Below are 18,809 nucleotides of genomic sequence, written 5' to 3'. Positions count from 1 at the left end.
GCAAGAGCATGTTTATCACTGCTCTATATTTGCATTTGCTTAACATATGTAAATGCCTAAAAGTTCATCACTGATTAATCTCAGTTTGAAGCGTCACAGCTGTGCACACCAGGAATGTGTTCATGTGTTTCCTTGTACAAGTCTCCCTGTAAAACTGGCATTGCCACTGTCTTCTCAGCTTTGCAGGTGCAGTGATATTGTGGGAAAAGTTGGTATAAGGTGGTGAAATATTCACTTCAGTATGATCATTTTAAAACGAGCAGGGGGCTCAGCAGTGGCTGTGGTGCGTTCACACACGTTGAGCTGACTGAGGTCTGCATCCGGTTTCTTTTGTTAGCAGAATCCTTGATCAAACTTGCACACCCACTCTGAGGAACCGCTGTCACAAGACGGGAGGGCGGAGTCACGGAGTCAAAGTCCGCAGCAGGTGAGCGACAAGTCAACCAGGAAGACACGAGGCACACCTGCAACATGAGTGACGAGACCTTCAGAATAAAAGCATCAGGTTTGTACCTTTTAAGATAGGATTCTTAGGGCTATAAGGATCAGTATTAATAATGGTAAATAATAACAATTATTATTATTAATAATAGTAGTAGTGGTAGTATTTAAATATAAAAGAGATTCATAGTCATGTCAGAAATGAGTCATAACAGAATTTAAGTTTTAAATAATGTAATGTATACATGCCGTAATATTAGAAAAACATACATAAACTTAATGTGCAAATGAACCTATCAGACAGACACATGTGTTAACATTTAAATAATCAATAAAATATAGTAAAATATTGGTTGAAGTGTATTTCAAATAAAGATTTTAACCCCAGTGAGTATTATTTTGAAAATTCCAACCGGTACATGTGAAGTAATGTTGTTTGTCTTGACTCCGGTGTTTGTGGCAGAGTTATGACGGGTGCGGGGGAAAATCGTTGGTAACCTGGAAAGTACAGTGATACAACAGCTGATAAATACACTGTGAAGGGAAGTTAAAACAATAATGCATAAACATGGCTTTGTTGGAGCTGTACACCGAGGTAAGAGGAAAGCGCCATGTTTTTATTACAGTAAGATCTTAATGTGGTTTTACAGAAACATATGGAAACTGTCAGGGCTCAGGTAAGTTGCAGGATGTGGAGGCTGGACTTAAATTTAAAGTGTAAATGATCAACTTTTTAATCACACTCAACTTTTAAATGTAAATCTTTATGAATTGTTAATATACATGTGAATATAAACTATGATCACTTGCTATTAAAGGATAACTTAAGGTCCTCGGTTTATATCCACACAGGAAATTTTATTTACATTGTTTTATTTTTTTAATATTGTGTTATTGTGTCTTCTTCCTCAGTACAACAGAGTGTGGATACCAGATGCAGAACATGTGTGGAAATCAGCTGAGATTATCAGAGACTTTCATATTGGGGATAATGTCCTTGAACTGCTTCTTGAAGATGGCACTGTAAGTATTAAACGTGACTAGTAAAACCTTTACATCCTGCTGCACTGGATTTATGATGGTGAGAAGCACCAGCTGACCTGCCTCTTTTACATAACCGTACAGGAGCACTACTACCCTGTTGACCCATCAAAGCCACAGCTCCCTCCACTCCGCAACCCTGACATCTTGGTAGGGGAGAATGACCTCACCGCCCTCAGCTACCTGCATGAACCTGCAGTCCTGCATAATCTTAAAGTTAGATTTGTGGAGTCCAGAATCATCTACACCTACTGTGGTACTGTCTCTGAGACACATCTTTGACTGTCGTTGTGGCGTGGGGCCGTTTGTGCTTGTGGCTCAGCCTGTGTCTGTGTTTCCTCATTTTCAGGTATTATACTAGTGGCTGTAAATCCATACAAAGAGCTTCATGTCTATGGAGATGCAGTCATTCATGCCTACTCAGGCCAGAACATGGGAGACATGGACCCTCATATATTTGCAGTGGCAGAGGAGGCTTACAAACAGATGGCCAGGTAGATAAAGGCTGAAACTATCACATAAAGTGGAATATACAGTCCAGTTAAAGCCATCTTTTTAAATTAACTTTCCCACTTTAACTGCAACAACTTCATCTTATTTTAGATATTTAATGCATTGCAGAGCCATGTTCTATTGTGTATGTTATTATAGGTTTCATTCATGTTCTATTACTGGTGCTGGTTGCTTTTATGCTCTGTTTTGTATTTTATGCAATGTAAGGTGACTTTGACTGCCATGAAAGGCACCTTTAAATAAAATGTCATAACTGTACTTCTTTTTATTCAGAAACCACAAGAACCAGTCTATCATTGTCAGTGGTGAATCTGGAGCCGGTAAAACTGTGTCTGCCCGATACGCCATGAGATACTTTGCTGTTGTGAGCAAGTCTGGAAGTAAGACTCGTGTTGAAGACAAAGTCTTGGCTTCCAATCCCGTAACAGAGGTGTGATTTTAATGGAGCAAGAGCCCTGCTAACTCAATGTTTCAAAGCACTGTGACAATGTTAACTTGATATAATGCACCCAATGCATTGATTAAGGCAACGTGTATCTTTGTGATGACTTGAAAACAGACCTGATGACCTGAAGTGTTTTTCTCTCAGGCAATTGGAAATGCAAAGACCACCAGGAACGACAACAGCAGCCGTTTTGGGAAATACACAGAGATCAGCTTTGACAGGAGGTACCGGATCATCGGAGCGAACATGAGGACGTATCTCCTAGAGAAATCCAGAGTCATTTTTCAGGTACATGTGAATAAATATGTTGTTGACTTGTTTTTCTTATATCTGATCCCTAACAATAACACTTAGAGCTACAACAGTTAATCAGTTTTCAGTTATTAAGTCAAGTACCAACTAATTTGATAACTGATTTATCTGTTTGAATAATTTAAGAAAGACCAAATTCTCTGATTCCAGCTTATAAAGAGGATACTTTAGCTTTGTATCTTAACAGTCTGGGTGATATGTGTAAATGATCTATTGTAAACTTCCCTCCATCATACCAGTGCCCAGATCTCAGCGCTGATCAAATATAAACCAAGATTCTGTTACAGTATTGGCTATTTCTTGCTTTAAATGTCTTATGAAAAGAGCATTTTTCCAGCAGTGAAACCTTTTGTTAAATGTGAATATTTTCTGGTTTCTTTACTTCCTTGTGACAGTAAACTGAATATCTTGACAATGAAAAAAGCTGTTTGTTGCAGCCCTAATTATACTCTTGTTTTCTTCAGGCAGACGACGAGCGAAACTATCACATATTCTACCAGATGTGTTCCTGTGCTGACCTGCCAGAGTTCAAGAATCTGAGACTGTGTGAGTGTTTGTATTGACGGAGCAGCCACCCACACACATGTCTAAATGTTACACATATTTACTGTGGGATTATTTTATCATAAGAGTGCCTGATTATAAATTCCTATCATCTATAGTGGGTGCAGATAAGTTCCAGTACACCTGCATGGGCGGTGAGATCACAATTGAAGGTGTAGATGACAAGAAAGACATGGAGGAGACTCGACGCACCTTCTCACTGCTGGGTAAAAAAAAAAAAAGTTTCATCTGTCAGACTGTTACTTGTTTAAGTGTGACTTTTACATTAGCTTCCTCTCTGCCTCTGCAGGGCTGAACGAGGACTTTCAGTTCAATGTGTTCAAAGTTCTGGCGGCCATTCTGCATTTGGGAAATGTGAAAATCAAAGACTCTGGAGATGGCAAATCATCAGTCCCTGTGAGTCTCACCTCCGCGAGCCCTAAAGTGCATTTTGATTGCGACATTAGATCTTAACACATTATCCTAGCTCAATACAAATCTTGATTTGCATGTCCTCCAGCCCAGTGATCCACACCTGGCAGTCTTCTGTGAGCTGCTGAATGTGAGCACGGAGCAGTTGGCGCGCTGGCTGTGCCATCGGAGGATCGTTCTGGTGACTGAGACGGTGGTGAAGCCGGTGCCCAAAGAGCGGGCGGTAAATGCCAGAGATGCCCTAGCCAAGCAGATCTACGCCCATCTGTTCGACTGCATTATTACCAGGATAAACACAGCATTGAAGGTTCCAGGAAAGCAACACGCTTTCATTGGTGTTCTGGATATTTATGGGTAACACGGATACAACACTTTATTCTTCAGCTGCTTAATAACGTGGGTGTCTGTAGCTGCCATTGTTGATGTGATCTTTGTTTTGTCCTCAGCTTTGAAACATTTGACATCAACAGCTTTGAACAGTTTTGTATCAACTACGCAAATGAGAAGCTTCAACAGCAGTTTAACTTGGTATGTATCGCCATCTTTACAAATCACTGCATACAAACCTTTATCTGCTCATAGGTATTGGTGCCCCCCAGTACTATTTCTGACCCGCCTTGGCAAATTAGAGGCCAACATTACTATCTTTAAGAGGCTGTGGTGCATTCATTTTTTTGAGCTAGTGCTGAGGTGGTGGAGAAACTAGACAACCTAAGACATCCACTGGTACCAACCATGTTGCCATGGCTTATTGTCATGGGGACTCAGTAACACTCCAAAATTAGGCTTGTTTTTGGTGAGGGAAAAACTGGCATGGCCATTTTCAAAGAGGTCCCTTAAACTCTCACCTCTAAATATCTGAATGAAAATGGGTTTTGCAGGCACCCACCAGTCTCTCCTAAACTTGAGAAGGTGTATTCCTAGTGAATGTTTTGCTCCTTATAACCAATTTACTCCTTCAAATTAAAGTTGTATATTCGTCTTTTTAAAGAAAAGGACAACCAGCCTATTTGAAGAACATTAAATCTGTGTATAAACACATATATAACACATTACAACAGGATTGCTGTGGAACTTAAAATGTTAACCGTTCATGTGTAAAGCTGAGAACACACCAGCACTGCCACGGCACATCACGCGCGGCCCCTAGCACACACTGGACGTGTCGTGCTGCAGCTCGTCAACAGACAACCATGCAAAGTTATTACTGCTTTTACTGAAAGATCTGTACTTCCTTCACCTGTGCATTAGCTTAAAATTACGTGGACAACCACTAAATAAACTTGATATCTCACCTGAAGAGCCAGTCTCCAGAGCTTTGACTCACCAGGCAAAATCTTATTCGCCATTGTCTTTATAGTGATGGGATTGTTGGTCGTTTAGTGCGGGATATTTCTCGACCTCAACAACGAGTCTCTCCTCATCCATTCTTTGTCACACATGAGACACAGCAACAGTGTGAGAGGAGAGGAGTCGAGCTGCTATAGGAGCGGAGAAAAAGAGCTGCTATGGGAGCTAGTATGTACAAACAGAGAGTGAGTGGAGGAGAAATGCATTTAATTCTGGGGGTGGCGAGGCTGGAAATAGGACAGGCGTAAAGTGCCATGGGGCAGTGCGTCCAGGAGCGCCGACACGAGTCTTGCTGTTGCCAGCGTGGGATGTACATTGAAGATAATAGGGGTATATTTTTATTTTATTTTTTTTAATTTAAAGATTTTTTTTGGGCCATTTTGCCTGCTCTACCACTAAGACACCGACGCCCCAGGGGTATATTTTTTGACGTGCGTCGTTTGCTGCCAGTGTGTTTCGATTCCTTAACTCTCTATATTGACATAGTTTTCAACAAGCCTATATAGACTACTATAACATCATAATCAATTTTCTGAAATTCGGTTATGGCTTTTAGTTTTGGTTTGTTTTGGATTCTCATTGGACCCATCTGGCCGCCCCTATTAAAAGTTCTTGGGGCACCACTGCTCAGATGGTTATTTTTTTTGACTTCATCTTTAACCAGCATGTGTTCAAGCTGGAGCAAGAGGAATACATGAAAGAGGACATCCCATGGACGCTGATAGATTTCTATGACAACCAGCCAGTCATTGACCTGATTGAGGCAAAGATGGGGATCCTGGACCTGCTTGATGAAGAATGTTTGGTAACTGAATAGACCTGAACTTTTACAGTTCACATTTTCAGCTCCTTGGATTGTGTTTTTAATGACTGCTGTGCCTCCTATACATTTGTCTCTTCATGTTACAGTTTCCTCAGGGCACTGACCAAAGCTGGCTGCAAAAGCTGTTCAACTACCTCGATGCCAATCCTCTGTTTGAGAAGCCCAGGTTATCAAATGAGGCATTTGTGATTCAACACTTTGCAGACAAGGTGCAGTCTGTTGACCCTTAGAAATCTCTTTCTTGCATAATATGGCACAAAAGTTACTCCTACTATTGTTTAATGCTTCTGGATTCCAGTCAGATACTTTTTTTTTTTTAACTAAGTGAGTATTTCTCCATGAACAGGTGGAATATCAATGCAAAGGTTTTCTTGAAAAGAACAGAGACACTCTCTATGAAGAGCTGGTTGATATCATGAGAGCCAGTAAGGTAATTAAACACCCTATATTATTTGCCGTGCTTTAATTTTTCAATGCATCACAGTGGTTAACAAATCGATGTGTGTGTATCTCTAAAGCCTAAAGCCATCCCACGCTGCTTTGGTTTTCTCATTTTAACACATTTCTCCTGCCTGCACCTGTTATCAGTTTCCCTTTCTGGCCAACTTTTTCCGAGAGGAGGAGCAAAACACTGTGAGCAGTAAAGGTGTCAAAGTGAGGCCGGCCAGGCCCGGAGTGAAACCAGCCAATAAACAGCTGAGGACCTCAGTGGGAGATAAGGTGAAATGTTTACTTACTGTCGATGCTCACTTGAGATTGAACTCCCAAGAACTCCCTCACTTCCCTCACAGTTTCCACAATGTCCTGTATGCATTTAGAGTTTGCATCTTGAATATTTATCCTCTTTCATGAACTTTGTGTTTGAATGTAGTTCTGCAGCTCCCTGTCTTTACTGATGGGAACACTGAATGCCACCACCCCTCATTATGTGCGCTGCATTAAGCCCAATGATGAAAAGCTCCCATTTGAGTGAGTATCAGTGAAACTCCTTTTTTAAATGTATTTATTTATTGTTTATTTTATTTTATATGGGTATCACAGTTGCATTGGAATTGTACATATAATATGGGCCAGTGGTTCCCAAGTGGCTCAGCCAAAGGGTTCAGATTTCTCCTTAGTCATTAGTTCAAGGTCTACACAGTTAAATACAGTCAGCATCATACTTGCGTTTGGCCATGTCGTCGAGCTAGTTTGCTGTCTCTGTTAACTAGCTGTCCATTGGGCGCTCACTCTACAGCAGGAAACGGTACTTTAGAATAAAAACTCTGTGCTGGAAATTCATTGTACTTACAAATAAAGTGTGTTTTTTACAAACTTGACATGTCTGCGAGTCACTTGTGGTCCAGTCAGAATGGACCCACCAGTTTGGAACCACTGATATGAGTGGCTGTGGCTCAGGAAGGAGAGTGGGTCGTTCCTCCTCCAGTTCACATGTTGAAGTATCCTGGCGTAGTGTACCGAACCCCACATTGCTCCCAAAGGCTTTTCCATCGGTGTGTGATTGCGCTGAATGGTTAAAACTGAGTAGCAGGTAGCACCTTGTATGGTAGCCTTGGCCACCAGTGTATGAATGTGTGTGTGAATGAGTGAATGTGACAAGTAGTGTGAAAGTGCTTTGAGTGATCGAACAGCCAAAAAGGCACTATACAAGTGCAAATCCATTTACCATGCACAAGAACAAGATGCATTGTGTTTAGTGTTTGCAGCAAAAGCTAATTTGCAACACCTACCCACAGGAGGCTTTTTAAAACTTAAAATAGAAAAAAGAAATGAAAAATACACCCACGAATGCCAAAAATACATCCACAAATCCATACACAGAAATATATCCACACAAAATACAGGTGCATCTACTGTGGTATTAGACGTGAGAACAATGTCTTTAAGCCATTATTTAATACTTCTATTAAAGGCATTTAAGTTGTTTTGCATTTTCAGTTTATTTGGTAGACAGTTCCATGCAGTTTGGTGTTTTTTGTTAAGTGAGTGTTTGCTTGATTTTTTTTAGATATGACTCCAGGAGGGTGGTGCAGCAGCTGCGAGCCTGTGGAGTCCTTGAAACTATTCGCATCAGTGCACAGAGTTATCCATCCAGGTGATTCTCTATAACTAGATCATATATCAGCCCAGTATTATATAATAATATGCTAATGTTGTAATGGCAAACATGTTTTTTGTCTGCAGGTGGACCTACATTGAGTTTTACAGCCGATACAGTATCCTAATGTCACATCAGGAGGCTGACGTCAGGGACAAGAAACAGACCTGCAAGAACGTGCTGCAGAGGTTGATTCAGGTTAGTTTACTTTGCTGACTTTATACAACATTGTCATGCATTGTCGTGCACTTCCTGTTTGTGTTTAACTTTGACATCATGGCTTGATCTCCAGGACCCCAACCAGTACAAGTTTGGCCGCACAAAGATCTTCTTCCGAGCCGGTCAGGTAGCTTATCTAGAGAAGCTGCGTCTGGACCGACTGAGAGGAGCCTCCGTGACCATCCAGAAACACTTTCGTGGGTGGAGCCAGAGGAGGAAGTACCTGCGCATGAGACAGGCGGCCATCATCCTCCAACAGTACATCCGTGGAGAGAAGACAATCCGGTTAGAGGCGTTCACATGCAGCTCTGTTGTCCTGCGTTGTGTCTGTCATGGTTCTGACATGCTTTGTTTTACAGTAAAACGGTGACTGCTGCAACACTGAAGCAGGGCTGGGCATCAGTGGTGATCCAGAGATACTGGAGGGGTTACCGCATGAGACAGATCTTCCAGGTAGTCCGTCTGGCCTCCATCACCATTCAGGCTTTCACACGAGGTTGGATGGCCCGAAAACGGTACAAAAAGGTCTGTATGGTTGATTAATTAATTATTTGTACCATTCAGTAAGATGAAAATACAAAATATAACCACAGGTGATTCATGTCCTGCTGTCTGTTTGTTAATTCTCAGATGATGGAGGAGCAGAAAGCTCTGATTCTACAGAAGTACGCCAGAGCATGGCTGGTACGGCGGCGTTTTCAAACCATGCGTCGGCTTGTGCTCAATGTTCAGCTCTCCTACAGGGTGCAGACGCTCAAGAAGAAGATTGAAGAGCAGGTAAAGATTCTGTCAAACTTACTTCAGCTGTGCTCTTATGTTGAAGGATGCAACTGAATCCCTGTATCCTTACAGAACAAAGAGAACCGTGGATTGATGGAAAGACTGACAAGCTTGGCCAACTCTCACGCTCAGACGGTGGACAGGCTTCAAGTTCTGGAAGTACAGCTGGAAAAATCAACCAACCAGAAGGCGTCTTTGGAGGCGAGGGAGAAGAAAGTGAAAGAAGATGCCAGTGTGGTTAGTCTTGAAGCTGATGCTTATACAGCTGTTTATGTTTTAGCAACTTTTTGTTTGCTGATGAAACAGACTTTGTGTACAGATGTTGAGAACAGCTGTGCTTGCAAATGTTTATTTGATGCTGTGATCTCAAGGTAATTGTTCTGTTATCTCGTGATGCAAAGCTCGTTTTCTTATGAAAACAGGTTAATACATTTGATTCATGAGAAAATGTGAGCTGGATTTCTTGAAATAACATAATTTATCATGAGAAAACGACTTGTTTTCTTGAGATCATGGGATAATTTTTTAGAACTCAAAAGTGAGTTTCTGGATCACTGGAATTTCTCAATTATGGGATCAATAAAGGTGTATCTTATCTTATCTTATCTTATTTGGTAGTGCCTGATTTCAGCCTTCGAGATCACTGTCATGTTTACTGGGGAGGATTCATAACTGACTGATGAGGACTGATCTGAGTGTTATCTCTAACAGAAAAACACAGTGCAATTTTTGCCTGTGCCTGACCTTTGGTTCTTTGGTTCTTTATTTCTGCATACGGAGAAATGAAACAAGAGAAAAAAAACAAAGCAACAAAAGAAAATGCACAGGTTGGATGAAAAAAAACCTGAGGGCTCCTTAAAGGACCCCACCTAACACTGAAATTAAATATAGCTGTATGTGCTTATCACCAATTTACAAACAGACAAATACTTTTAAAATATTTGGGGGGAAAAAAGAATACAAATTTTAAACAAGCAATGCTAAAAGATAAAAAAGACCAAGGAAAGGAAAAAATAGAATACAATTTATTTGCAAGAAATACCAGAAATAAAACAAACAAACAAAAAAAAACAAGAAAAAATAAAAACAAGAATTACAATACCAAATATTTGCACTGCTCACACACACTGTACCTAACTCATTTACATAGCACTGTACTCTCTCAAGAGAAGTTGCTTAAGACGTTGACTGAAGTACAGACTGGTGTGTTGATCAATGTTTCTTGATCCGATATTTTCAGCTTAAAACTGTTGCTACAGTTGTCAAGACGCCATCTGTGTATGCTGGCAGGGCACTCTTGATCTCTGACAAACATTATAAGCAAAAAGAGGAAATGACCTTTTGTTTTTTTGTGATAACGAGGTGATTATCTCCTTATCTTAGATAATGAAGCTCATTATCGCAAAATGATTAACCTGTAATTTCGAGATAACAGCATTAAAATAAAATAATTCAAGCACAGTGGCTGTCGGCTTCTGTATTTATGAGCCCTTTAAAAACACATTTTTATTCTCGCCCTAGACAACTGCACAGCTTAAAAAGGAAATAGATGCGCTAAACCTTGAAAAGCAGAACCTGGAGAAGAAGTTTGAAGCTTCCACCAAAGAAGCCCAAGGTAATAAAAGTCAAGATTCCTGTGTAGGCTTCTCTTCTTGTGATTTGTACCAAACTTGTGACCTGTGTGTCACTCTTACAGAAAGCTTTGATGAGATAAAGAGGGGCCTTCAGGAAGAGAAAGAATATGAAGCAAGGCTGAGAAAGTAAGTCATGAAAATGTACAATCTGTCTCCTCTACAGCAAATGTTTGTTTAGTAAAAGCAGGTTTTGGCTCAGCTTGTTCAGTTTACTCAGTTGAGATGATTCTTGGCAGAATTGCAGAGAACAACACTGAGATCCAGCGACATGACCATGAGAGAGAGGTGGAAGCCCTGAAAGAGGAGATTAAGAGACTGAAAGAGGAGAGAGTCGGTCTGCAGAGAAAGATCGAGGAGGCGGACAGGGCGAACTCTGACCTGCAGGAGCAGAATATCCAGCTCACCAAACATATCAAGGTCATTCCTGAGCTGCGCAGGGATCTCAACAACCTGCAAAACCAGAGGAATAACATGGACAGGAGGATGAAGCAACAGTCGGAACAAGCACGAGGTACGACTTTTACTTACTAATATACCCTCAGTTATAAAAATGATACGTCAATATGCATAAATACAGACTGACGATTATCCCTGAATATCTTTCTGCAGCTAAAATGAACGATATTACGAGACAACTTCTGGGTGGTGTTGTCGAACAGGAGGTTCTTTTGGGGTAAATCAAATATTTTATTTCTCTCACTTAGGTTCAGATTCAGTTCAGTTTCTACTTTATTAGTCTTACATATGTTAACACAGGGTCAACTGTATAATGAAATGTATTAGAGGAGAAAACAGGTCAGCTCAGCAATATAAGCACAAGTCGCAAAAAGGATAAAGTAAGATATGTAAAGATGAATAGGATAAAATAAAAGACAAAATACATAAAAATAAATATAAAATAGATAAAAATAAAGGAAGACTTAGGAAAAATAAAGATAAGATAAAATAACTAAAAATAAAGATACAATAAGATAAAAAATAAAAAATAAAATAAGATAAAAATAAAAAAAGATTAAAAAAAGATAAAATAGTAAAAAGAAATACAGATAAAATAAGATAAAAATGAAATAGGATAAAAACAAAATAAGATAAAAAAATAAATAAAGATAGCACAAGACAGAAAAGTAAAGATTAAAAATAAAGATAAAATAAATAAAAATGAAATAAAAGCACAAGTGAAAATAGGGATAACATGAGATAAGTAAAAAATAAAAATAGAATAGCTAAAAATAACATAAATAAAAATAAAGATAAAACAAGATCATAAATGAAAATAATATAGGTAAAATGTAAGATAAGATAATGTAAGATAAAATGGAATGACATAAGTAGAATATAAAATAAAATATAAAACATAGCACCGTATACATACATAAAAATAAAGATTGTTTGAAAGTGATATGTTAATTAAACAGTACTGAACAAATGTAATAAGAACAAAGTATAGGATATAGGATATAACAGAATGAACATTGTGAAAAAGAGGATTTGTGCGTGACTGACGAGTGTACTGTATACAGAGGTGTTGCACAAAGGATTTGTATCTCACACAATGTTTCTCTGAAGGCTAACCCCAGATGACTCTGAGAAGATTTATGAAGTTGAAGACTTGCTAACAGCCTTTGATGGACTACAGAAAGCAACCAGGTTTATTTTTACTGACAACGATAGCAATCCATTCACTCAATATCAGCGTCATCCAGTTGTGTACCAGTGTGACAAACCTGTTTACACTTCATCCTGTTTGACATGGTTCCACCTTTGATGGCAGAATACTGGAAAGCCACCAGAGGGAGCAGAAGGAGAGCTATGAGACCCAAGTGGAGGGCTTGAAGTTGAAAGTGGACCACCTCCAAAATGAGAACAGCAAGTTGCAAAACCTGTTCCAGGAGAAAAGTAATGTCAACGAGAGCATTCGCCAAGAAGTGTCCAGGCTCAGCAGCGAGAACTCAGTGCGTTATTGTGTTTGTGATTCTATAATTCATCTCTTGGGATAGATGAGGTGCAGAACACATGAACATGTGCTTTCCCTTATTTCATGTGATCCACAGGTGATACCAGAGCTGAAACTACAGGCTTCAGAGCTGCAGAGGCAAAAGCAAGAATTGGAGGTCCGCATAGAGGAGCAGAGCAGAGAACTAGCAGGTAGATCTGAATATCCAACTACTTCATCATGAAGCTCTTCTGCAGATTTCAGTTTTTCTCATGTTTATTTTTTGTCTGTGTCATCCAAAAGAAAAAGCTGAGGAGATCACGAACACTCTTCAGAGGAAGATTAAAGAGGAGAGCTCACAACGCAGGTAAGATATTCAGCTTTGAGTCTGTGTCTTGATTAAAGAAGTGCTGGTCATGTCTGAGTCGACCTGATTTTTGTTGCTTTTTAGGCACTTTGAGGAGAAAGCTGAAGAGCTGGAGGAGCTGAAGAGGGAGCTTCATGGCAAAGTAGAGGAGCTGGAAGAGGAGAATGATCACTTAAAGAGACAGCTGCTGATGGAGATGGAGGCCAAGAGCAAACTGAGACAGGAGACATCACAGTTAACTGCTGAGAACATGGTGCGTGTGGATACAGGCTGTTACAGCACGAGTGTGTGAATGCATGTTTTGTGTGTGTGAAAGACAAAAGTGACGACTGCTCTTTTCCTTTCAGGACTTTGAGGAGCAGCTCGACCAGAAAGACAGATTAATAAGGAAACTCCAGAATCAAATAAAGAGCCTTGAAACATCACAGAAAGGTAGCGCTGCAGCTTGTGCACACATTATAACATGAATCAGACTTCTCCATGTTCACCACTTTGATGTGTCTCACAGCAGTGAAGCAAACGTCTGCACCCGCAATTCCCAAAGATTACCTCGGCATGTTGGAGTACAAGAGAGAGGACGAATCCAGGCTCATTCAGAACATCATTCTGGGTATTCTTCATTTCTATTATTTTAAAGTAGTCTCATTAATTTTGTGACTTTGTCTGCCTTCTAGTTTGAGCTGGAATGAATTATAACTACATGAAACTTGCTCTACTCACAGAGCTGAAGCCCAAAGGTGTGGTGGTCAGTATGATGCCCGGCCTGCCGGCTAACATCCTCTTCATGTGCATCCGCCACGCTGACTACCTGAACGATGAAGTCAAACTCAAGTCTCTCATGACTGCCATCATCAACGGTGTCAAAAAGGTCATCATGGTGAGGTTAATTCTCTTTCTAGTGGCCTTTATCTCAGCTGTAGATTTGCTAAATAAATAATGAGTAGAATTCAAAAGGTATTAATCAAGTTTATATCTAGGTAGCTTGAATGTTGGCAGCAGTTTAGTTTATTCATTTGTTTAAGTCTTGGCTTTCATGTTACTTCCTCAAACTTATCAGTGATAAAACAGAGGTTGTCCTTGTACAACTCCAAAGTCCGTCCATCCCCTCAGGTTAAGAGCCTGGGTGTCATCCTGGACAGTACACTCTCCTCTGAGGCCCACGTCAATAATGTTACTCAGTCTGCATACTTTCATCTACGAAATATGAATCATCTTCGCCCGTCACTTACACCTCATAGCGCTGCTATCCTTGTTCATTCTTTGGTTACATCCCTTATTGATTATTGCAGTTCTGACCTCTTTGGTCTCCCTCTCAAGTGTCCAGAATTTAGCCGCCCCTATCATCGATAGAACCCCCTCCTCTTAGATCCTCTTTTGCAATCCAACTCACATCACCATCTGCCGGCTTGACTATTATGGTTCTCGAGCCTTCAGCCGTTCTGTCTCTCCCCCACTACATTCGCAATATTGACTTCCTTTCCACTTTGATATTCCGTCTGAAAACACACCTTTTCAAGCTGGTATATGCGGTCTGATTTAATGGTGACACACGCGTCGGGGGTTGCACTGATGATGACTTCATACCTGTCAAGTTTTGGATTTGAAAATAAGGGAAATTTTCCGGCGCCCGCCGTGAGCCGTCCCACCACCCCAACCAAGCTCCAGTATCCCTTACATTTTAAGACAGGAAATCTAAAATAACCACTTGTCAACCACTTACTAACTACAATTAGGTGATCAGAATCTGATAGGCCTACCTTTGTTGACATTGAAATGCTGTGAACATTCCTACGTTATAATACAGGGTTATTATTATGTTATTATAATACAGGAGATTTACGGGAAAATACTAATATGGGATATTATGTTATTATAATACAGGAGATTTACGGGAAAATACTAATATGGGAGGACGGCGGGAAAGAAGGGTAAAATACGGTAGTTTCCCAGCCAAAACGGGAGACTTGACAGCTATGGATGACTTTATGATGATGATTTGATACCTAATTTTTATGAATAAGATTTTTGTCTTGTCATTTTGTTAACTTTTATTGTATATTTCTGAATTTGTCTTTATGATCTATGAACACTGCTGCTTGTTTTTTAACTGTGTCTTGTAAGGTGTCCTTGAGTGCTTTGAAGGTCCCTATAAGTAAAATGCATTATTATTATTATTTCACTCTGTGAAAGGATAAACAGCCAGAAAAAGTACACATTTACAAGTTGCATGACTAAAATAAAATGTTACATAAATAACGAATAAGAAAAAAAATTGCTGAGAAATAATAAAAGCAAAATGACATTTTTTCATTTCAGAGTTACCACAAAGACTTTGAGTTGCTGTCGTTCTGGCTCTCAAACACATATCAGCTGCTCAACTGTCTGAAGCAGTACAGCGGGGAGGAGGTATGGATCTACTTTATTTACCCTTGTTGCACTTTTTTTTTTCATTTCTCAAAGATGTTTTAAACAGTAGTGTTGTCATGATATGGGAATTTCTCACTTTGATACTAAACCATGAAAAATATCAGTATTCGATACCATTTTTGCAGTGGCGTAGTGGTAGTTGATGAGGTGGGTGTACTACTAGGTAGATAAGTAGGTTACCGATGAGGAAGTGGGCATACTCTCCTATATATTACAATGGCTGTTTAGCTGATAGGTGGGTATACTGTCACTGGATAGAAAAAGAAGTGGGTATACCCTGTATACCTGAGTATACCCTCCACTACACCACTGCATTTTTGATACCCCGGTGAAAAATTTGGACAGTGAGGACGCACCATTTGAATGTCATTAAAAGCTAAATATAACAAGTCTATAACAAGACAACAATGGCGTTACTTTTTTTGATTAGAAGCAGAAAACAACTGTAGAAAACATTTAACCCTGAGAGAGAGCAAGAGAGCACAGCTGAGTTGAGAATATTGAAACTGATCAAATGAAAATCAATATGTGAGGATAAATCAGTATTTTTGACAACACTAGTGAACAGTAGCGCGTGTATTTTGACATTATCTTGTTTTTTTCTGCTCACTAAAGGAGTTCATGAAACAAAACACTCCTCGCCAGAAGAAGAACTGCTTGAAGAATTTTGATTTGTCTGAACACAGACAGATTCTCAGTGACATGGCCATTCAGATCTACCACCAGTTTATCTCAGTCATGGAGAAGAGCCTCGCTCCTGCAATTGGTATTTTACACAGTCCATCATAATGACGTGCAGATTTTGCACCTTTATGAGTATTTTAAAATGTGCTGCTTTACTTTCTGGTCCACCAGTGCCCGGCATGTTGGAGCATGAGAGTTTACAGGGAATCTCCAGCATGAAGCCGACGGGCTTCAGGAAGCGTTCCAACAGCATCTATGAGGACTCGGAGACACACACCATCTCCTCCATCATTCAGCAGCTCAGTGTCTTCCACTCCACCATGAGCCAGCATGGCATGGAGCAGGGCCTCATCAAACAGGCTGTCAAGCAAATGTTCTTCCTCATTGGTGCGACCGCCCTCAACAACATCATGCTCCGCAAAGACATGTGCTCCTGCAGGAAGGGAATGCAAATCAGGTCTGTGACAAGCATGAATTTGCAGTTGCTGTGACCAAATGTGCACCTGCATCTATGTGTTGCTGATTTTGCCAGTTGACATGAACAGTCAATCAGCTGCTGTTTGGCTCATGACCAATTTTACTCAAAATCTTGTGCATGTCTTAAAATCCATTTGGAAGTTATGCAACTTTTTGATAGGCCACTCCATTGCTACGCCACCTTTTAGTTAATTGGCATGAACACAAACACACACCTTCACACGCACATACTTGAACTCCAGGCCAGATTCCAGCCTTCTATGGCAAAAGCTGTGGCTGCTAAAGGGTGGGGAGGTTTTTGTGGACTGACCAATAAACCGACAGAGTGAGCTGTAGAGCTTCTGTTCACAGCTAATAAAGACTATCCTTATGCAGACAAAAATGACATAATATCTTCTCTGTTTGTTTAGGTGTAACATCAGTTATCTGGAGGAATGGCTGAAGGAGAAGCAAATGCAAAGCTCTAACGCCATGGATACTCTTAGGCCGCTGTCACAGGCCGCCTGGCTGCTGCAAGTCAACAAGTCCACTGATGATGACGCCAACGAAATCACTGAAAAATGCACTGAGCTCAACCCTGTTCAGGTATTGTGTTCTCACATTACACACATGCTTGATACTGGAGAAGTTTAGTTCCACACTGAAACAAAACTCACATTTAAATTTGCAGATTGTCAAGATCTTGAACTCGTACACACCCATTGATGATTTTGAGAAAAGGGTGACGTCGTCATTCGTCCGCAAAGTTCAGGTGAGCTTGACCGTTCATTTCCTGAACTGTCCCTTTAAAGTCCAGTGTAACATCTTGAAGTATGTGTTCATCTGCCATTCTTGCACTTCACTAATAATCCCAATCTGCTCTTCTTTGCTGCAGTCGTTACTACATGACCGTGACGGATCCACACAGCTGATGCTCGACTCAGACTATCGTTTCCAGGTCACGTTTCCTTTCTGCCCGTCCTCGCAGGCTCTGGAGCTGCTGCAGGTCCCCAGCAGCCTTCATCTTGGCTTTCTAACCAGGATCTGACACAGCCAACCCTCGACCTTTCACTCCTCATGACTGATTCATAGTGCAATGGCCTATGGCTGTATTTTATTGTGTATATAAATGTGTAAACACTTTAAATAAACAATGAACACCATATATTTATATTTAGGATTTTTTTAAATACAGAGGTCATGTCCCCTCAATGCACCACATAACAAAAAAAACATTTTTATATAATTTCTTAGACTTTCATATTTTATTTCTTCAAAGAGGGCAATTTGTTTGAACAGTTTGCCTTTCACACATACTATAACATAAGGTACAGTAACATGTCGACACATAAAAGATGAGTAAAAAAATAAATAAAAAATGTGCCAAGGAGTTTAGTGGAATAAAGGAATCTATAAATGATACAAGTTAATAGACTGATTATCAATAAAAAGAGATAAAAGAACAATAAAAGAATTTGAATTAGAATTAAAAAGATGAATTGCAGAGAGAATATAAGATTTTGAATAGGGGTTAGAGCGGTTTATTAGAGCTGCAACCAATATTAATTAATTGATAAGTCGATCAACAGAAAATTAACCAGAAAATGTTTCTGTAACTGACTTTACGTCTCTGATTTCAGCTTCAGATGATTATATAAAAACATATATTTCTTCATAAATATATTTTTTGTAACAGCTGTTTAAGATATTAAAACATGTTTCCCGAATAATTGATTCCATTGAAATAAATGGTTTGATATGTAAAAACACCAGAGTGCCACATTTATCTGTGTTCCTGCATTAAAGACAAACTGTATCCTGTTTTTTATGTTTAACGTGTATTATTCAGCTTTAGAGTAGTGGTTTAAATCATGGAAAACTAAATATTACTGAGTTTTGGACTGTTCCAAGACAAAACAATCCATCTGAAGACAGCAGCCCTGATAATTTTATCTCCCAATACCAAAGTCTAAATGCTGTGTCAAAGCAGTCTTTGCAAAGCCAGGAATTAAATTCTGGTTGATATTTTGCTGGCTTAATTTAGTGAGTCTAAAAATACTGACATATGATCCAGTTAATACCCACTATGTAAGGACATGACCTCAGTGATGTCAGGCCCTGTTAAAATGTGAAAATGGAGTCAATAAAATTCAACAATATTTTGATTCAATACTATAAAACAGATGATTATATGAAAAAAAAATATATATTTCTTCAAATATATATTTTTGTAACCGCTATTTAAGATATTAAAACATGTTTCCTGAATAATTGATTCCACTGAAGTAAATGGTTTGATATGTAAAAGCAC

General features: G+C 39.6%; 1 protein-coding gene across 1 annotated transcript; it reads left to right on the top strand.

Annotated features, from left to right (window-relative positions):
* The first annotated feature begins 899 nt into the window (after positions 1-899).
* myo5c (myosin VC) lies at positions 900-18,764 on the top strand. The gene is made up of 40 exons (XM_050074312.1): positions 900-1,036; positions 1,354-1,464; positions 1,567-1,738; positions 1,832-1,976; positions 2,269-2,425; positions 2,585-2,728; positions 3,217-3,298; positions 3,415-3,522; positions 3,606-3,712; positions 3,816-4,081; positions 4,174-4,255; positions 5,742-5,882; positions 5,987-6,109; positions 6,247-6,330; positions 6,489-6,620; positions 6,772-6,869; positions 7,909-7,995; positions 8,085-8,196; positions 8,291-8,502; positions 8,577-8,742; positions 8,848-8,994; positions 9,070-9,234; positions 10,519-10,612; positions 10,694-10,757; positions 10,868-11,142; positions 11,241-11,304; positions 12,198-12,278; positions 12,403-12,583; positions 12,683-12,776; positions 12,868-12,931; positions 13,016-13,184; positions 13,279-13,363; positions 13,440-13,541; positions 13,654-13,808; positions 15,248-15,337; positions 15,974-16,124; positions 16,214-16,499; positions 16,930-17,104; positions 17,190-17,270; positions 17,394-18,764. Exons 1-40 carry the CDS (start codon positions 1,010-1,012, stop codon positions 17,544-17,546), a joined length of 5,232 nt encoding a protein of 1,743 aa, XP_049930269.1. The 5' UTR covers positions 900-1,009; the 3' UTR covers positions 17,547-18,764.
* Positions 18,765-18,809: the final 45 nt, after the last annotated feature.

The sequence above is a fragment of the Epinephelus moara genome, chromosome 20, assembly GCF_006386435.1.
Source record: "Epinephelus moara isolate mb chromosome 20, YSFRI_EMoa_1.0, whole genome shotgun sequence".
In the NCBI taxonomy this organism is placed as follows: Eukaryota; Metazoa; Chordata; class Actinopteri; order Perciformes; family Serranidae; genus Epinephelus; species Epinephelus moara.
The sequence above is the reverse complement of the archived record's forward strand: the minus strand, read 5'-3'. Positions and strand labels throughout refer to the sequence as shown.

Bases quoted from the DNA above. Each gene is read 5' to 3' on its own strand.
- myo5c (XM_050074312.1), top strand. From the start codon at position 1,010: ATGGCTTTGTTGGAGCTGTACACCGAG. The intron at 16,125-16,213 runs GTATTTTACACA...CTGGTCCACCAG, and splicing joins GAGCCTCGCTCCTGCAATTG to TGCCCGGCATGTTGGAGCAT. The intron at 16,500-16,929 runs GTCTGTGACAAG...CTGTTTGTTTAG, and splicing joins AGGAAGGGAATGCAAATCAG to GTGTAACATCAGTTATCTGG.